At 36.1% G+C, this 19,947-nt stretch overlaps 1 protein-coding gene, 1 long non-coding RNA gene and 1 other non-coding gene across 3 annotated transcripts; 2 read left to right on the top strand and 1 right to left on the bottom strand.

Moving 5' to 3' along the window:
* Positions 1–2,423: 2,423 nt before the first annotated feature.
* Positions 2,424–6,916, top strand: LOC132051717 (luminal-binding protein 4). Its single transcript, XM_059442909.1, has 8 exons — positions 2,424–2,584; positions 4,005–4,272; positions 4,357–4,571; positions 4,676–4,918; positions 5,103–5,582; positions 5,666–5,820; positions 5,935–6,017; positions 6,128–6,916. The coding sequence occupies exons 1-8, from the start codon at positions 2,536–2,538 to the stop codon at positions 6,627–6,629; spliced, it is 1,995 nt and encodes a 664-aa protein (XP_059298892.1). The 5' UTR covers positions 2,424–2,535; the 3' UTR covers positions 6,630–6,916.
* A 486-nt stretch (positions 6,917–7,402) lies between these two features.
* On the bottom strand, positions 7,403–7,473 carry TRNAG-CCC (transfer RNA glycine (anticodon CCC)). The gene has a single exon. It is a non-coding gene; the product is annotated as a tRNA-Gly (tRNA).
* Positions 7,474–12,015: 4,542 nt separating this feature from the next.
* On the top strand, positions 12,016–15,744 carry LOC132051718 (uncharacterized). Its single transcript, XR_009413867.1, has 2 exons — positions 12,016–12,503; positions 15,538–15,744. It is a non-coding gene; the product is annotated as an uncharacterized LOC132051718 (long non-coding RNA).
* The last annotated feature ends 4,203 nt before the right edge of the window (positions 15,745–19,947 follow it).

Consider the following 19,947-nt stretch of genomic DNA (forward strand, 5'->3'; position numbering starts at 1 on the left):
CTGAACGATGGGAGAAACTTAAGGCATATTGGCGAACTCTGAGTTTATCGCCAGTACGAGCAGCCAAAGGCTGCCGTGCATCCTGCAAAGGTGGCTCTTTGCACACTGCTTGCGGGTGCGAAGTCGAGGGCACGCGGCTAGGACAATGGTAAGTAATTTTATACTTTTAAAGTTACCTACGATCAATATATCATTATTGAGCTATTAATTTTTATGTTTAACTTTTTTTTTTTGCGAGAAAAAAGCTACGGGACGGTATGCTCGGGATCATCTATTCCTAAACCCGCACAAAAAAGAAGAAGCATGAGTCGGATCCGATCGTATGGGTTGAGGACGGGCTCGTAATTCCTATGTAAGTGATAATTTTATTATTTAAGTAATTATATATAAGTTTAATTATGATATATTCGTTATATACTAAGTTTCATTTTTTAATATACGAACGCATTATGGATGATGTGGACCGGTACGAACAAACTCGGCTGAGCATCCCGAGCCGTCCTCATGGGAATTAGAGATAGATTTTTGGTGTAGAGCGATTGGGGAGTACAAAAGGGTAGAGTGTACGGTCTAGGCCCAAGGAACAACTTAAGTCGCCTTCGGTCGGGATTGCAAGGTGAAGGGTCTTCTCGACGAGCCGAGGGAGTTGATGGTGTTCGCAGTTATGGTATGGCGCGACAAATTCTTTGAACTTAATAGGAAATTAGCTGAGGCTCGAGACAAAAAAGAGTTGAGGAAAGTAACACCGTGAAAGCGAGCCTTGAATCGCTAATGGCACTGAGTTAAAAGCCATATTGCATGTGGACAATTTGGTGTGCCTCTTCTCCCCCCCCCACATAGACCCGGAAGATGATGATGACGGTGATTACGTAGCCGGACACTTGGGATGATCGATTGTAGTAGTTTGGATTTAATAATGGACTTATATAAACTAGTTAATGGTCTTTTGGTTGGACATTTAAATATTTACGAACTTTGAAGGTCTATTTAGATCGTATTTGATGTGTCTAGATAGTGTTTGATGTGTTTTATTATTACTTAGGGTGATTTTATGTGTTGTAGCTCTTTTAGAATTGATTTGGAGCATTTTAATGCTAGTTTTGAGCGGCTTTTAGTGCATCGGTTTACGTACGAGGTGTGGTTGCGTAAAATGCATGATTTGCATGCGAAATTTTCCCGAAACGGAAAAGCTAATGCGAGTCCGTCGGTTTTACGGAAATTAATTTTTGAAAATTTTCCAGAAAACCGACTCAGTCCGTCGGTTTTCTGGAAATTAATTATTAAATTTTATGAAAAAACCGACGCACTGTGTCGGTTTTTATTTAAAATAAAAAAATTTAAATAAAAACCGACGCAGTGCGTCGATTTTTCATAAAATATATATTATTTTTATATAAGATAAAAAAAAATCGTAAATTAAAAAAATCGACTCGTCCGTGGCTTTTTTTTTTAATTTTTATTTATTTTTAAAATTATTGAATAAAACCCGGACTAAATTTACGTAACCGACGCGATCCGTCGGTTTCAAAAAGCGAGGCTATTAAAACCGACAGACCGTAAAAGGTCGGTTTCCCGTCAAAAAACCGACGCTGTCCGTCGGTTTCATTAAAAAAACCGACGCGGTCCGTCGGTTTTTCCCCTTTTTCTAGTAGTGAAACAATAACATAACAAATACAATACGAAACGGTAACAATTAAAGTATTTTTGGGCTTAAAGTGGACTAGATTAGCTGGAAGAGTTAAAGAAGTTAATTTTTATCCTTAATATACTGCTCTAATTGTTTTTTAGTATAGTTAAGTAGATGAGACTTTCTGCTTGATGCTTAGGATCAAGTACTAATTAGCATGAGGTTTTGTTTTGCTTGTAAATACTTTTCTTGATAATACTATACAGTTACCCAAAAAAAGTATTTTTGTTCCTACTTCTAATAGATTAAACAAAGTGAACAATTTATGGATAAAGTTGAACCTTTTTCCGAGTAAAAATGAAACCCACAGAGGACATTTGATCTAAATTTGAAGTAATTGGACCAAATAAATAAATAAATTTGAAGTATGAAAATAAAAAGAAAAAGAAAAGAGTTTTCGACGAACTTTCTGCGTAAACTCTAGTTACCGAAAGGCATTAGGCGCAACTGCCTAAATATCACCAACCATACGTGAAATCAACGGTTTATATCTTCCCAACACAAAACTGAATCTGATTGGTCCATGTCATCACTTATGACATGCTCGTCAATTTACACTGTGAGAGTCGTTAAAACAAACGCGGCATCTTCTCATTGGTTCTCACATTCACATACCTTGCATCTGATTGGTCCACATCATCAAATGTGACACTCATCGATTCACAGGCATTTTTTTTTTCTAGTAAATGTTTCGGCACGTAGAGTAAACGAACCTTTATATATATGGTGAATCTCAAGTTGATATTTGAATAGTCCATAACCGTCTCTACAAAGAGAGAAGGAAGAGGAGAATTATTAGCCTGTATTTGAAGAGAGTTGATTAGTGGAACGTGTTAGATCGTTGAGCAATGGCTGGTGGTGCGTTGAAGAGAAGCGCATCCTTGATCGTCTTGTTCGGTAAGCTTTTCAATTGTTTAATTACATGCAAATCTTCGATTGAAATTAGCCGTGGCGATTTATGTGTAATTTTTTGGGGGCACGTGAACCATGGTCTTTCCGCTAAATTAGATATTTCATGTATATATTGATCTAATATTACCTCGTGGCACTCATACTACAAAAAATGCTTAATGATGCACTTGGTTAAAAAGCTTAGTCATTTATCGAGAGGAACAATGATCAATTCCCACTTGCATTTTTTCCTCTGTGCACCTCTGTTCTAGAAATACTAGATCTGCCTCTACTGAGTTCCTGAGATAATGAAAACGAGAATGACAAGTGAGCGTGAAATATTTTGCGATAACAATGGCAGAGTAGCTGATAGTTAGGTTAGAAGATTCACATCTGTTAACTTTCAGATTGGTAGATTGTAGGAATTCACATCTGTTAATTAACTTTTACGGTTGATTGGTCAATTCCACAATCTTCAATTGAAATTTGCAAGTTGCATTAGTGGCTGACAGTTAGGTTAGAATATTGACGTCTTTTACTCTTAGATTTGTATAGTATATATAGTCAGTTTTGGTATGATATTCCTGAAATATTCAGATCTGGTACCTGTCTATTTGTTCGGAGGGTAGTTGTATGAGATCACTTAGATAGAATTGAAAGAACAATGATAGAATGCTTACTTATTGAGATAATGGTCAAAAACACACCTAAAAGTATCACTTTTTTGCGAGTTTCCTACCTGAACTTTCAAGTGTTTGCGTTTCCTACCTGAACTATCACCAACTATTTATACACACCTCGAAATTAATGAGTCAACTGTCATGTGGACAAAATTTTGAGCTAGTTTCAATCTTCCTTTCCCTTTTTTTGCGACCTATTTGTTCATCCAAAAAGGGATAAACGAAACGGCATCCTTGAAGTTATATGCATTTGTTGCAAAAGAGCATGAAGTTGGGTGACCTTCAATTTTCCTTTCCTATTCCTTTCCCTTTTTTGTGTCAATCTAGTCTTTGTAAATGCATGTAACCAGAGCTACCCGGTTACTACTAAAGTGTCAATTGTGAAAATAATGCTCCGAAGCCTTCCCTCCTAGAATAGGGATTAGCTTAAACAATTTGTTGACTTCTTTTGCGCGTCCTTTGCGTTCTTCTCTGATATATTATTAAACCTCTTTTAGATGCAATGATTCTATCCTTTACAGTTTTCTCACTATGGATATTAGGACATCCGCATTAAAATTTGTAATGGCTAGCAATGCTATTTTTGGGAAAACAAAGAAAAAAATGTTTTGTTTGGTCCTAACATTGGAATATTCCTTTGTTTGGGGAAAGGTTGTAGTTTTGCCACTTAAAACCAGAAAAAGTGAAAACTATAGATGTTCATAGTCATAGCAGTGCATTGAGTTGTTCGCTGTGTTTCTCTACAGGTTGCTTGTTTACATTGTCTATTGCCAAAGAAGAAGCTACCAAGTTGGGAACAGTTATCGGGATAGATCTTGGAACAACTTACTCATGTGTTGGTGTTTACAAGAATGGACATGTAGAAATCATAGCAAATGACCAAGGTAACCGCATCACCCCTTCATGGGTTGCCTTCACAGACGATGAGAGGTTGATTGGTGAGGCAGCGAAGAATCTAGCCGCTGTTAACCCAGAGAGGACCATCTTCGATGTCAAAAGACTTATCGGAAGAAAGTAAGCCATTGTCATCTTTTGTAATATATTATGTCTGAATGTTTGTGTGATATAGTAGCAATGACTAAACTATCTATTTGATAGGTTCGAAGACAAGGAAGTTCAAAGGGACATGAAACTTGTTCCTTACAAGATTGTTAACAAGGATGGTAAACCATACATCCAAGTTAAGATTAAAGATGGGGAGACCAAGGTCTTCAGTCCTGAGGAGATCAGCGCCATGATTTTGACCAAGATGAAGGAAACAGCTGAAGCTTACCTTGGAAAGAAAATCAAGGATGCAGTTGTCACTGTTCCCGGTAACGTTGAAAAGTTCTTTCTCTAGATAGATTATACCTCATTCCAAATATTGTTTCATATGATTGCTGATCTTTTTATGCGTTCTCTCCTTTAAACCCTGCAGCATACTTTAATGATGCCCAGAGGCAGGCCACTAAGGATGCAGGTGTAATTGCTGGACTAAATGTGGCAAGAATCATTAACGAACCCACTGCAGCAGCTATTGCCTATGGATTAGATAAGAAAGGTGGTGAAAAGAACATCCTTGTCTTTGACCTTGGTGGTGGGACATTTGATGTTAGCATCCTCACCATTGATAATGGTGTTTTTGAAGTTCTTTCCACAAATGGAGACACTCACCTAGGAGGTCAGCACCCTTTTTCACTGCGCATCAATTGCTCTATTCTTTTTGTTAGTTTCTACATTTTCCCCATATATTGAAGAAAAGAAATGCTAGTGATGAATTTCAAGCTGTAAACTAGTTCTGTAACTCGGTTTCAAATCAGCCCTGTTCACAAGTTAACACTACACTGATGGTTTCTTGATTGCAGGAGAGGATTTTGACCAGAGGATTATGGAGTACTTCATTAAATTGATTAAGAAGAAGCACGGGAAGGACATCAGCAAGGACAACAGGGCTTTGGGTAAGCTTAGGAGAGAAGCTGAGCGTGCCAAGAGATCATTGAGTAGTCAGCACCAAGTTAGGGTAGAGATTGAATCTCTATTCGATGGTGTGGATTTCTCTGAACCACTTACTCGGGCACGTTTTGAGGAGTTAAACAATGATTTGTTCAGAAAGACAATGGGGCCTGTTAAGAAGGCTATGGAGGACGCAGGTCTACAGAAAAACCAGATTGATGAAATTGTACTTGTTGGTGGAAGTACCAGAATTCCAAAAGTTCAACAGCTTTTAAAGGATTATTTTGATGGCAAGGAACCAAGCAAGGGTGTCAACCCTGATGAAGCAGTTGCTTATGGTGCAGCTGTACAAGGAGGAATTTTGAGTGGCGAGGGAGGTGATGAAACCAAAGGTATTGCTTCTTCTGTCTTTATCCGTTTGATGGAGCTTTTTGGAAAAGCATATATTTGACAATTAACTTTGGAATTTAACCAGATATTCTTCTTCTGGATGTGGCTCCACTCACTCTTGGTATTGAAACTGTTGGCGGAGTGATGACTAAGTTGATCCCAAGAAACACTGTTATTCCTACTAAAAAGTCTCAAGTCTTCACCACTTATCAGGATCAACAGACAACAGTGACAATTCAGGTATCTCGTCAGAACTATTTTTTTAGTTAGCTCAACGTGTTTTGCTGAAAGTCTCAAGAGAAGAAATATGTCTGGACTTACTATCTCTTCTGACATGAAAATTCTTACCTTCAGGTCTTTGAAGGTGAACGTAGTCTCACTAAGGACTGCAGACAGCTTGGAAAGTTTGATTTAACTGGAATAGCTCCAGCTCCAAGGTACTTGTCTACTGCACCTGGTTGAGAAGAGTGTCTGATGAGTTTCTATGCCTGCTTGACTAAAATAATATTATTGCCTGCTTGACTAAATTTTTTTCTTATTTCAACAGAGGAACTCCTCAAATTGAGGTTACATTTGAAGTTGATGCAAATGGTATTCTGAACGTCAAAGCTGAAGACAAAGCCTCTGGAAAAGCAGAGAAGATCACAATTACCAATGATAAAGGTCGCTTGAGTCAAGAAGAAATTGAACGTATGGTCAAGGAGGCAGAGGAGTTCGCTGAGGAGGATAAGAAAGTCAAAGAAAGAATTGATGCCAGAAACAGCCTGGAGACATACGTATATAACATGAGGAACCAAATAAATGACAAGGACAAGCTTGCAGACAAGCTAGAGTCTGATGAGAAAGAGAAGATTGAAACGGCGACAAAAGAAGCGCTTGAATGGATGGATGACAACCAGAGTGCTGAGAAGGAAGATTATGAGGAAAAGCTGAAAGAAGTGGAAGCTGTGTGCAACCCAATAATCACTGCGGTGTATCAGAAATCTGGTGGAGCGCCGGGAGGAGAATCAGGTGCTAGCGAGGATGACGATGATCATGATGAGCTGTAGATGATTGCTAGTTTATAGTTTTCTATTAAAACAAGTGATAGGATACACATGGTTTTCTCATATTTCCTGTTGACAGCGACAAATAGATTAAGATGAGGAGACATTGATGAGGCACATTGACCAATTTAGAGGTAGTTATTCTAAATTGATCAAATTTAAGGACGACAGAAGAACCTTCCCCTAGTTCATTTTTGGAAGACATGTATGATGTATAGTGACATTCATCAATTTAGAGTTGCTACTTTTGTATTCTTTCAGATATGATGTTAAAATTAAACTTTGCACTATGGTTTAGTAAATTTTATTTGGTCCCAAGCTATAACTTTAAGAAAGACCCAACTAATAATGAGTTAAGACAACCTATGAATCTGTCCTCTGTCCAGTTGGCATTTTATACTACTTCGCCTGGCTCGCTTCAACTGATTCTATTCGAAAGAGTAATTAAGCACGCGGTGTTAAACTACTGTGTGAGATCAACTGAGCGATGAGCAAACTAGATGGATGATTCAAGAGGTTTATTCAGAACCTCCTCCATCACTGAGATGCTGCTATTTGTTCTGACTGAATGAATATCAGCAGGCAGGTGAATGGCTAAAGAAGGGATCCTGTGCCGGTTACTTCTCTTTGTAATGGGTGTATTGTATTTGAAGTGTCAACACCTGACATAGGAACGGTGTAGTTTGTAGATGTAACATATCTCAATAGAGATAGGAATGGAGAACCAGCCAATAGGTATAATTGTAATAAGTGTAAGGAGAAATCATAAAAAAGTATGCGCATCCAGGGAATCGAACCCTGGTCAGTACCGTGGGAGGGTACTATGATACCACTACACCAGATGCGCCTTGTCGTTTGTACTGCCATCTACTATTTGGTATCTAACCTGGAAGAAAATGGAAGTCCACCAAACTTAAAATGCAAGTTTAGAGACATTAACGAAAAGTTAAAAGGAAATAATTGAACCCGAGTTATCTCCTCCAGCATTATTCACTATCTTTGACATGCAAAATAATAAATTCTTGTATCTTGTAGTTTACCTCCAATTAATTCTATGAAAAATGTATTTAGGAAGAGGAAACTAAATCTAAGGTGACAGCATCTCATGTTAGCAGTTAGCACGTTTATCTTCGGTTTTAGTTTTATTCGTGCAGAGCAACATTGGACAATTAGTATGGCTAATGATTGCGTAAGAACTAATTAAGAACAGTGTCGGCATAGAAAGCTTGATATTTAACCCTTTCCAGCGATATGGCGTTGTCAAACTGTCCACGAGTTCAGTGTCAAAATGAGAGAAACCTAGTGGCCTGTCAGCCTAGCATACCAGCATTTGATGAACATAATAAAATATTGCAGCTTCTTTTGGTTTTATATACACATTATTAATGCTGGATATCTTCATTTTACATTCTCGTTTAACAAACAAAATACATAAAGCTGGAAGCAGATCAATTTATAATTATAACTTGACCTACTGACCTACTAAGATATGTGTTAGTGTACTCCTCTAAACTGCTTTAGCTTGAATAAGCTTAAACAAGGTGTTTTTAGAACACTATTTTTGATATCTTCTTATCTAAGTTTTAGCAAAAACTAATTTTCAACTCAACACCCGGAAAAAAGACAGGAAAACTACTCAACAATAGTTTTTCAAAGCTTTTACTTTTAGTACAATAACAACAACATACCCGTGTAATCCCACAAATGGAGTCTGGAGAGGGCAAAGTGTACGCAAACCTTACCTCTATCTTGGAAGGTAGAGAGACTGTTTCCGAATTTTTTTTTACTTTTAGTAAGAACTTAAAAACGTTTTGAAACATTTTCTTTGAAAAGTAGTTAAAAGGTTTTCTCAAAGTTTTGGAGCCCAAATCTGATGTTGAAAAATAAAAACTATGACAAAGTTAAAGAAAAATATATAAATTTTATTATAATAAATATTTTTATGTATAAAATAATTTTAAAAACTGTATATATATGATGTCGGGTTGGTTTAGTCTCGGATTGACTTTTTTTAGTTAATACTTAATATCAAACCAAACCACTTATAGTGGTTTTTTTAAAATACCAAATCAAATCAAATCAGCCCACTAGTCGTTTTTTTTAAAAAAAATTTACCGATTTAACTCGATTTGTCGGTTTCGTTCACCCCTAGCCTTGGAGTGCACATCCTGCATTATGTAATACTTTCCCTGTAAGTCAATATCTTATTTGAACATTTGTACAAGCTCGTGTAGTAGAAATTGTGTTCAACGAATTGAATATACAGTACTCTTCATGGTTGTGGTGAGTATTATCTATTTATTTTATGTTTTGCGAATTCTGAAAAATAATAATTTAAAAAGACAAGTTGACATAGGTATCTTTTTGGATAAATATTGATAACTATTTCGAGTACTAGATGGAGGACAGTACATATTCTATTAGACACATCACATGTATTGTGATTCAAATATGTACTATCTTAATTTTATACTACTTTTTTGTATTATATTAAAGCTTATTATTTTTTATTTAACAAGTGATACATTCTATCAAAAAAGGATTAACAATTCTTAATTTGTCGATTCATTAGTGATATTTTAAAAATTAATCGAAACATATTGAGATAAAAGAGAAATCGAAATGATTGTTACAATTTCTATAAGTGTAATTTTAATTAGGGAAAGTATACCCCTCAATTTTGCGATTTAGAGCAGATATACCCCCTGTTATAAAAGTGGTGTAAATATACCCCTACCGTTACAAAATCGTGCAAATATACCCTTGCTGACGGATTTTTTTTTTTTAAATCATTTAGTTTATTTTTTAATTAAAAAAATACCACGTGGCGTTAAAAAAAAAGTCTACCCATTTTTTTTGAGTAGACATATTTCTCTAAAGCCATGATTATTATTTTTCTGGTAAGTTGGATATGGTTCGCTTAAAAAAATGGGTAGACTTATTTATTTTTAAAGCCACGGAGATATTTTTTTAAACGAACCAGACCCGACCCACCAGATTTTTTTTTTACCATGTGACATTAAAAAAATATGTCTACTCCAAAAAAATGAGTACACTTTTTTCAAAATTAAAAAAATAAGCTAAATGATTTTTAAAAAAAATCCCGTTAGCGAAAAGTGTATATTTGCACTATTTGTGTAAGGGCAGGGGTATATTTGCACCATTATAACGTCAAGGGTATATATAGGCCACTTTTTTAATGGGGGTATATCTACTCTAAATCGCAAAGTTGAGGGGGTATATTTGCACCTTTTCCCTTTTAATTATACACAATAAAATAACTAAAAAACAGTATAATATATATATATTTTTTAAATAAGGGAAAAGGTTCAAATATACCCCCGAAATATACGATTTAGAACAAATATACCCTCATTAAAAAATGACTCATTTATACCCCTTTCTTTACACAATAACTCAAATATGCCTTTTTCGGTTGACGGAAGTGAAAAATTCGATTTTAAATATTTTTTATATTAAATAAAAGCCACATTGGATACATTTGATCCTTCTCGCAAAGTTCAGGGGTATATATTTAATCCTTCTGACACATTAATTTTTGGGGAAATTTCATAAATATATGATTGGGTCACTTACATTATAAAAAAATAGCTCAAAACTTACATTGCAAAGCTCTAACCCAAAACTCCCCTCTCTCTCCCCTGCCTCCTTCTTTTTCCTTTTTTTTTTTTTGCAATTTTTTTTTAAAATTTTTTAAATTTTTTAAATGTTTTTATTATTATTTTTTAATTTTTTTTAATAGAGTATTATAATTCATATACCCATATACACACATATACAGTATTATACAACATTATAATCCATATACAATATTATACAAAAATTATAATGCATATACACATATACATTCATATACACCTATATACAAATATTATACACCCATATACAATATTATAACCCTTATATCCATATACACCCGTATGCAATATTATACACCCATATATATTCATATACAATATTATACGCCCATATACAATATTATAACTTATATATCCATATACATCCATATACACTCATTTACAATATTATACAATATAATACACCCATATACAATATTATAACCCATATATCCATATACACCCATATACAATATTATACACCCATATATAGTCATAGCCGGAGTTCCGTTCTCCGGCGTATACACCCATATACACCGACATACAATATTATACACTCATATACAAATCATCGCGCAGTTCCGTTCTCGACGAACTCCAACACCACCACCGTAACCAACTGTTCAAACATGAAAGATCGGCGTGACAAGAGGCAGAGGGGAAATAAAAAAAATTAAAGATCCGGCGTGACAGAGGGAGATGGGAAATTAAAAAAAAAAACAAAAAAAAAGGAGGCAGTGGCGAACTCCAAAAAAAAAATAATAAAAAAAATTAAAATTAAAATTAAAAAAAAAAAGGAGGCAGTGGCGAACTCCAAAAATATATATTTTTTTTAAATTAAAAAAAAAAAAACTAAAAAGAAGGAGGCAGTGGAGAGAGCGGGGGGGAGGGAGAAGGGAATGAGTCATTTTTTGACAAGTAATTTTTGTTTAAACTGAAGATGAGTTATTGTGGGCAAAAAACTCAAATATGGGCTAAATTTGGTAGCATTGGTACCCCAATTGATACTGACTGTAATTATCTCTTAATTTTTTCACTTCCCTCAACTGAAAAGGGTATATTTGAGCCAATTGTGTAACGGTAGGGATATAAATAAATCGCTTTTTTAACAGTGGGTATATTTATACTAAATCATACTCTCTTCGTTCCAATTTATATGATATTTTTTCTCTTTTTTAGTAACAATTCAATTCTAAATTTACCTTTTTATTTATAATGAAATAATTTCTAGTCACACCAACTTTTATGATTTGTTATAGATCATAAAATTTAATTTTTTTTATTTATTTCTGAAATTTCGTCTCCGTTCAAACATCCTCATATAAAATGAAACAGTGAAAGTATAGTTTAGGGGTATATTTGGTACTTTCCCAGAAAGTAATAAGCATTGACATTTGACAACCCAGCATTTGACGCATGCGGGTTAACTTTTCCATGGGGAAAAGCAATAGCAACGTTGGACAGTAGACAAATGTACGAAAAAACTCAGGTGATCGATTATTTTCGGAAAGAGATCCAGTACCTATAATGGGAGTTGACTTATTCGGAAAGAAATATTCTTCCAGTCCAAATTTATATATGTACTAATTACATAAAAAGTGTACTATAATTTTACTCATTCATAATATATGAAAAAAAGTTAGAAAAAATCATAATAAAAAAAAAGATTCAACATATAGGTCAATCCTTGTATATAAATTGGTACAATGATAGGTGATTATTTTTTAGAAAATAATTTTGACCGAAAAATTATCTTTTTCACATTCTTACGTGGAAAAAAATAGAGATCTCGTAAAACTAAAAAAAAAAAAAGTTTCTAAAGGAAAAAAGAGAGACCCAATACCCACCCACCACATGTCAAATAGAGCATTCTCCTCGCCTATCTCTCCTCCAATTTTCCTTTTCAGCCAAAAAACCAGACAACACAAAGACCTCTTCTCCTCGCTCGACTAAGGAGGGATTTGTCAGATCTCTTTGGTCGAGCACTACTACAATGTCGTGCGAAAAGATTGATGGTATTGCGAGGTGGTTCGGGACGAGTGTCGCCTCGGCATTCTTCGCATCGTTGGAGCGATGCGCATGTGTGAATCTGACAACATATGCATCTGATGATGAGGAAGAAGAAGAAGCTAAAGATAGGCCTTTGTTTATGAACAATTTGCCTTCTCATGTTGATCCTTGTCCTCAGGCTCACAATTCTACCTCCGTTGTCAACCTCCCTGTTTGATCACCCTCAAGGGTAATTTCCATCTGTCCCAATTCATGCATGCTTTTCGTTTTTCGAGATTCAAACATGAAAGTTTGACTAACATTTGAAAGTTTCCTCCCTCTGTCCCAATTTACCTGGCAACTTTCGGATTTCTAGATTCAAACAAGTCTTTCTTTTACCATTAATATTTCATACTCCCTCCGTCCCAATTTATGTAACGTAGTTTGACTGGGCATATAATTTAAGAAATAAAGGAATACTTTTGAATCTTATGGTCTAAAACAAGCCAAAGATATGTGGGTGGTTATGGATCATCTCGCGATAAGCGTAAAAAGTAAAGTTTAAAGTTAAATTGTTGCCAAATAAGAAAATGTGTCAATTTTCTTTGGGACTGACTAAAAAGAGAAGTGTGTCATATAAATTGGGACAGAGGGAGTATATCTTTTAAATATTTTAAATTATCAATTATTGTGACTTATAGTACTTTTTAACTAGTTTCCAAATGTGTAAATTTATTCAATGTCCGAATTCATGGTCAAAATTAAACTGTTTGATTCTCGAAATCCAAACTGTGCCACATAAATTGGGACAGAGGGAGTATTTTTTGAATATGATAAAGCTTAATCTTAAAATATTTGGTTGATCTAATCCAGCTTCAAGGATTAGTCAAATTGTTTCTGGGACGCGAAAAGTGTCAAATAAATCGGGACGGAGAGAGCACTACCTTTTCTTCTGATTTAGCTTAGCTATAGAACATATATCTGTTGAGACACGTGGATAGCAGGGAGGCAATGATAAGAATAAATTGTTAATGTAGTGATGGCTTCATGTTGTTAATGCAATATACTATGTTGCTTGGTAGGTGATCCATATATCTGAACGTTAATTACTGAAAAAATCTATATTGTTAATTGTGTACAAGCATTGCGGGACATTAGGGCATTTTTAATTTGGATCTCTTGCCTTACTAGAATGATTATGTGCTTGGATGTACGAATACATTCACAGATGTTATCAATTTTATGTTTCTGAATGTTGAATTTAGTATCTGTCCTTTTCTATGTTAACCAATTAAACATTCGACTATGAGTTCTACAATTGCTTGGAGTCATATATATAAATCCTCTGTGTCCATTCCACTCTACGTCTTTGCTTAGATGGATGTCTCTATGGCGTTCAAATGATTTGTCATAATTAGACTACTAAAAAAGGGCTTACCCCATGTAAGAAGTTCTATCTGGCTACTACAAGGGAAGGAAGTGAGTGGATGCATATCGTACAGCCTTCACTTGCATGTCTGAAAGAGGCTGTTTCAATGCCCCGATGCTGTGATCTACAGGTCGTGAAAAGATCACATCTACTATTGTGCTTAAGCTTGCTCTCATACCACTATTGGTTATAGGAAAATTAACTCTTACCATATTGACTGTCTATCTGCCTTGGAAACAACTAAAGGATGTGTTGCTGGCATTTGCACAACAATGGTTTTAAAGTTCCAGATGCTAATAGAATTGTTTTCTTGGCCCTCTTCTGCCAGATGGATGGACTCTTTAAGGGTTGTAACGGTTAGGAAAGAGAGGAAAAGGTTTATTTACTTCAAGTGAAAAGCTGTCAGTGAATGGAGGTTTTCATTTCTATTCTTGCAGAAAAAAAGTTTAAGGAACAAATGAAGAGAATGAAGTTAAAAAATTAGCGGACTTTTGGTTCTAAGTGGATCTATAGAGGACCTATCTCATGTTGTTTCTCAGAGTTTTATCCTATTTATGGAGAACTGTAGAGATTGAATCAAGTTAATAGCTGCTACCCTTGGTATTGGTACAACGTTGACACATGTATTGCCAATGGTTGTCTTATACTTCATGCTTTTTTGTTGGACATAGGATCTATTAGCAAATGGAATGATGATTTCTTGGAAAACTAACTTGGGCTGTTAGAGAATTGGCAGGGCAAGCTTGTGTCATTTTTAGTGCCCAATGCTTCCTGGGGTCTAGAAAAGAAAAAATATTTCCTTTAGGAAATATTACTATTTACTTCCAAATGTTTCCTTTAGGAACTCCATTCCAAAGATTGTCGAACAGGATTATGACATCATAGCACATGGAGCTTGCACAATGAATTGTAAAAGAATTCAATTCATTCATATAATAAGCGATCAATCTGATTTCTTAGTTTAAATATAAGATACATTGGGAAATGTATTGCAAATGAACTACATCTTTCATTATTTGTTTATCGGAGAACTTGTATCGCTTCCGGCTACAATTACCCTGGATCCTGTTTGCTCTTAGTTGGACCATGATTCTGTGTAATCATGCAAAGAAGGTTGCCACTGGATCTTCTTGAGGGATTAAATTTCAATTTTTATGGTTAGTTGGTTAGGTTATGTCTGTTACGCGAGCATTTGGAAACCCTTTGTCTCAAAGTCAAGAAGCTTTTAGACAGCTGGCTCTATGTTGAGTAATTTGATGTGTGGAATCCTTATGGTTGGAATTTCTGAATACCAAACCTGAAGAAGATTAACAAATCTTTCCTTAATATAAGTGACTCACAGATTTCTGTGTACGTGCTAAGGAAAACATTCGAAATGGAGCTTACGGTTGGTGGAATTCAGATATCTTGTCCAAATCAATCACTTAACTACTGTTTGACTGTTTATTTAGATTACTGTAGAAAAGGTTGAGAGGTTCTAGGAAGAGCTTGTTCAAAAAGACATTTGGTTATTATCTGTCAAAGACTTTGTTACAAATGCCAAATTTTCTTGAAGGAGAACAAGACTGACATTCTTATCGCAGGGATGTCTGCTAATAAATTATTAGGTGCATGACGCCAACTTAAGTAGTGCTTTCCATGATCTTCATAAATAAAAAAAAGTGTTGCTTTCCATGTTTAGAAGTTATCTGGATTTAGCCCAAATAGTATTGTGACATCCAAAAGAAAAAGTTAATTTCCTGTTCCATAATGGTTGCTTCTTTGCATTTGGTCATTTTCAAAATTTTGCAGCCCTATCTCTACTGGACAGCTTACGTTTTTTTTCTGTTTTTTTTTTTTGTTTTTTGTTTTGCAGAACTGGCATCACCAACTTCGTCATATTAATCCCCTGTCTCCAAACAGAGGAATTGGAAATGTAATTCTGGTATTAACTGTAATATTTTCTTTTGGCCTTATAGACTGATTTTTCCCATGAAGTGTTGTATGAGGTGTTTGTCCGTTGGCAGTTTTGTTACAAGGTCAAACATTTAAGCACGAACAAGACGCCTTTTATTGTTCCTTACCGCGATATTCTTTACCAAATGTGTTGCTTGCTCTAGGAAAATAGCAAATGCCAGTAAGAGGCTGTTGTACTTTATGTTTCTGAAGCTAACAGTGCAAAATTGGCCCTCAGAAGCATTGACAACATGTTCTTGTCAAGTTTTCAGGCATTAAAACTGCTGTGGTCGTAGGATTATTTAAACTAAATTTAATTTTCGTCACTTTATTTAAGAAAACTTCATAATGAACCAAATTTAGAGAAAACTCCTATGTGTTATTACTCTGCTAATTCATGCATTAAAACTTCTGAGGCTGTAGGTTTACTTTAAAGTTATTTACTTTTTCATATCGCCAAAGTTTACCTGTCTAAGCAAACATCTTCACAAACCAGAACACAATTCAGTAGGTAAAAAATTGTGCTTAATGTAAATTGTGTTATTACTCCCTCCATTTTTTTTTTTTGAGACTTGTAACAGTTAATCTATATATCCATAGGTGTACTACATCAAAATATGTAGTCCCCCTCCAAAAGGTTACATTTACAGCATTGATCTCTACAGTTTTCTATTCTTACAAGAGATCTAACACATCAAAATATCTTCTGTTTGATCTAAAATTTCCTGTTTACACCAAAAATAAAAAAGAGCTAGGCAGTTCATCTTTAACTTCTGTAAATTGTTCTGCTTGTTCTCAAAACATCTCTGGTTCCTCTCTTTCCAAACAGTCCACCAGATACATGATGGGACAATCTTCCATCTCTCCTCTTTTCTTGTTACATTCCCATCCCTGTTCCAGCATTTTAACACTCCTTCTATGCTCCCAGGCTTCACCCATCTAATCTTCCTCAGGTTGATAAACATCCTCCACAGCTGGTCTGTCCATTTGCAGTGCAAGAAAAGATGACTGATTGTCTCATTATGATCCCCACACAAAAAACATCTCGAACATAAGTGAAAACCTCTTTTGTTCAGGTTTTCATGAGTCAACACTGCCTCTTTTGCCAACAGCCAGTTAAAACAGTTCACTTTATAAGGTACTTTTGTCTTCCATATCATCTTCCATGGCCATCCTTCTTCTTGCAAACTTGATACATTTAGGTCTTTGTATCTGAGTTTACAGTAAAATTCCTTTGCCATCCTTCTTCCATTCCAAAGTATCCCTTTCCCCTGTTAAGTTGATGAATGCTGCCATTGTACTGTGGAATTCTGCTACCATCTCCATTTCCCAATCATTCAAGTGTCTTCTCAGATCCAGATCCCACCTTTGTCCAGTCCACATCTCAGCAACAGTAGCATGTCGCTTTTGGCTAAGAACGAACAAGGCAGGGAATTTCACCTTTAGAGCTGTGTCACCCAACCATATATCATTCCAAAAGGATACCTTTAAACCATTACCAACTTTACATCTAATTCTTGCAAGCATTATTGGCCAGTGATTCCTGATTGCCCTCCACACAGTGCATCCATATGGAGTATTCACCATGTTTGTCATCCACTTGTCCTCCAAACCATATTTAGCAGTAATGACTTCCTTCCATAGCATGTTTTCCTCTGTAGCAAATTTCCATAGCCATTTCATCATCAAACTTTGGTTTTGCAATTTCAAATCTTTGATACCCAATCCCCTGTCTTCTTGCTCACAGTCAGTTCCTCCCACTTGACTAAATGAAATTTCTTCTTATCTTCATTGCCCTGCCACAGAAAGTTCCTTCTAAGGGTATCAATTCTCTTGATTACATTGACAGGTATTGGGAATATGGACATCATGTAAGATGGTAAGGCGTCTAGCACACTATTGACCATTGTCAATCTTCCCCCAAGAGAAAGATATTGGCTTTTCCAGTTTGTCAGCTTCTTCTCACATTTTTCTAGTACTCCATTCCATATTCCTTTTGACTTGCTCTTGGCTCCCAAAGGCATGCCCAAATATGTAGTTGGAGAGCTCCCTACTTTACCTCTAATTTCTCTGCCAAGCTCTCCACCTCTGCAACCTCATTAATTGGATATTTGAAGCTTTTACCCCAATTAATGTGTAATCCTGAAACTGCTTCAAAGATGATGAAGATAGTTCTTAGGATTAAAATGTTCTCTTCCACCACTTCACAAAAGACAAGATTATCATCTGCATATTGCAGATGAGTGATCTCTAAGTTTCCTGCACCCACCTGAAATCCCCTTATCCAGCCATTCACCTTAGCTGTCTGAAACATATTGCTCATGCCCTCCATTGCCAGGATAAATAAGAAAGGGGACAAAGGATCACCCTGTCTCAATCCCCTTTGAGAAGGAAAAAAACCACAAGGAGTTCTGTTGACCAACACTGAGAACTTAACAGAGCTAATGCAATGTTTTATCCATTTGATCCATCTAGTTCCAAACCCCATTCTCTCCAACATATTGATTAGAAAGCTCCAGTTCAGATGATCATATGCTTTTTGAATGTCTAGCTTGCATAGAATACCAGGTTTCTTACTCCTCTGTCCTAGACTCCACACACTCATTAGCGATAAGAACTGCATCCATGATCTGTCTTCCTTTAATAAAAGCCATTTGTTGCTGTCCACCAGTTTATGTATTACCTTTTTCAACCTCTCTGCCAGTAGTTTAGCAATGATCTTATAGACTCCCCCAATCAAGCTAATAGGCACGAAATCATTGAGCTCTATAGCTCTAGCTTTCTTTGGAATCAAACCCACAAAAGTGGCATTCAAACTTTTTTTCAAAATAACCTTCAAAGTAAAAGTTCGTATAGCAGCTACAAGCTCTATCCCTATGATATCCCAACACTGATTGAAAAAAGCCATAGAGTATCCATCGGGACCTGGAGCTTTGTCCCCTGCACATGCCCTGATGGAGTCCAGTATCTCTTGAGGTTCAAAAGGGGCCATAAGAGTTGCATTATCTTCAGCATCCAACTTAGGACAATTCCTCATATTAAATTGTGGTCTCCAGTTTTCTGTCTCTAAATACAGCTTCTCATAATATGACACAATTTCTTCCTTCACTTCTCCAGGATCCTCCAGAATTTCTCCATTTACTCTTAACTTGTCTATAGTGTTTGCCCTTCTGTGTGCATTTGCTGTTCTGTGAAAGAAACTTGTGTTTTGTCCTCTCTCTTTCAACCAAGTTGCCCTTGATCTCTGTCTCCAAGCAGTCTCTTCATGCCTAGCAATGTCTTCAAATTCCATGGTTAGGGCCAGTCTAGAAGTTATCTCCTCTCTTTCGAGGGTTCTATGATCTTGTATCTCTTCCAGTTCAGCAAGCTGAGCCAATACCACTTGTTTCTGCATTCCCAAATTCCCTTGTCTTTGTTTTACTCCACTCTTTCAATTTTCCTTTTAAAGCTTTCAACTTTGCTACCGGTATAAAGTCTGGCTTTCCACTGTAATTGAAGGATTCCCACCATGTCTTCACTCTCTCATTAAAACCCTCCGTCTTTAGCCACCAGTTCTCAAATTTAAAATAAGAATTGGTTTTCTCCCATTCTCCGCTTTGAAGTAACAAAGGTGAATGGTCAGATGTCACCCTATGTAATATGGACTGCCTGATGTTCCTAAAGCTAGCATCCCATTCTTCTGATATCAGGAATCTATCAATTCTTGATGCAATATTGTGTCTGTCTCCTTTCTTCCAAGTAAACTTCCCCTGTCAGGGACAAGTCCACCATTTCCATGTTCAATGAAATCAGAAAATCGGTCATTGCCTTGTTGATTCTCTCTTGCAGTTCTTCTTTTTCAGATGGATATCTAACTGTGTTAAAGTCACCACAAAGGACCCAGGGCCCTGGAATAAGACTCCTTGCTTTGCACCTATTTCCCCAAGTTTCCTCCCTTTCCATTCTATCATTTGGAGCATAAACTCCAGTCGTGTTCCAACTGAAATCTTGACTCCTTCCAGTGAAATTACAAGCAGAGTACATGCCCTCACTACTGATCACCCTTCCCAATCCCTTTTGTCCCACATAATTACTATCCCCTCTTGTCCCCACTAGTTTCTAATTGAACATAATTGACCCACCTGCTCCCCCAAACTTCTCTCACTATATCAGTGATATCCCCTTCCACTTTTGTTTCCTGGAAACACACACCACATCTGCTTTCCAGGTAAGTAAAATATTTTTTATCATACTTTTTTTTTACTACGAGTTCGGACCCCTAACATTCCAGGACACTATACTCAACTTCATTGATCTTTTATTGCTAGATATCCCCCCTACTTCTAGTACC

The sequence above is a fragment of the Lycium ferocissimum genome, chromosome 4, assembly GCF_029784015.1.
Source record: "Lycium ferocissimum isolate CSIRO_LF1 chromosome 4, AGI_CSIRO_Lferr_CH_V1, whole genome shotgun sequence".
Taxonomy (NCBI): Eukaryota; Viridiplantae; Streptophyta; class Magnoliopsida; order Solanales; family Solanaceae; genus Lycium; species Lycium ferocissimum.

Bases quoted from the DNA above. Each gene is read 5' to 3' on its own strand.
- LOC132051717 (XM_059442909.1), top strand. From the start codon at position 2,536: ATGGCTGGTGGTGCGTTGAAGAGAAGCGCATCCTTGATCGTCTTGTTC. The intron at 4,572-4,675 runs GTAACGTTGAAA...TAAACCCTGCAG, and splicing joins TGCAGTTGTCACTGTTCCCG to CATACTTTAATGATGCCCAG. The intron at 4,919-5,102 runs GTCAGCACCCTT...TCTTGATTGCAG, and splicing joins TGGAGACACTCACCTAGGAG to GAGAGGATTTTGACCAGAGG.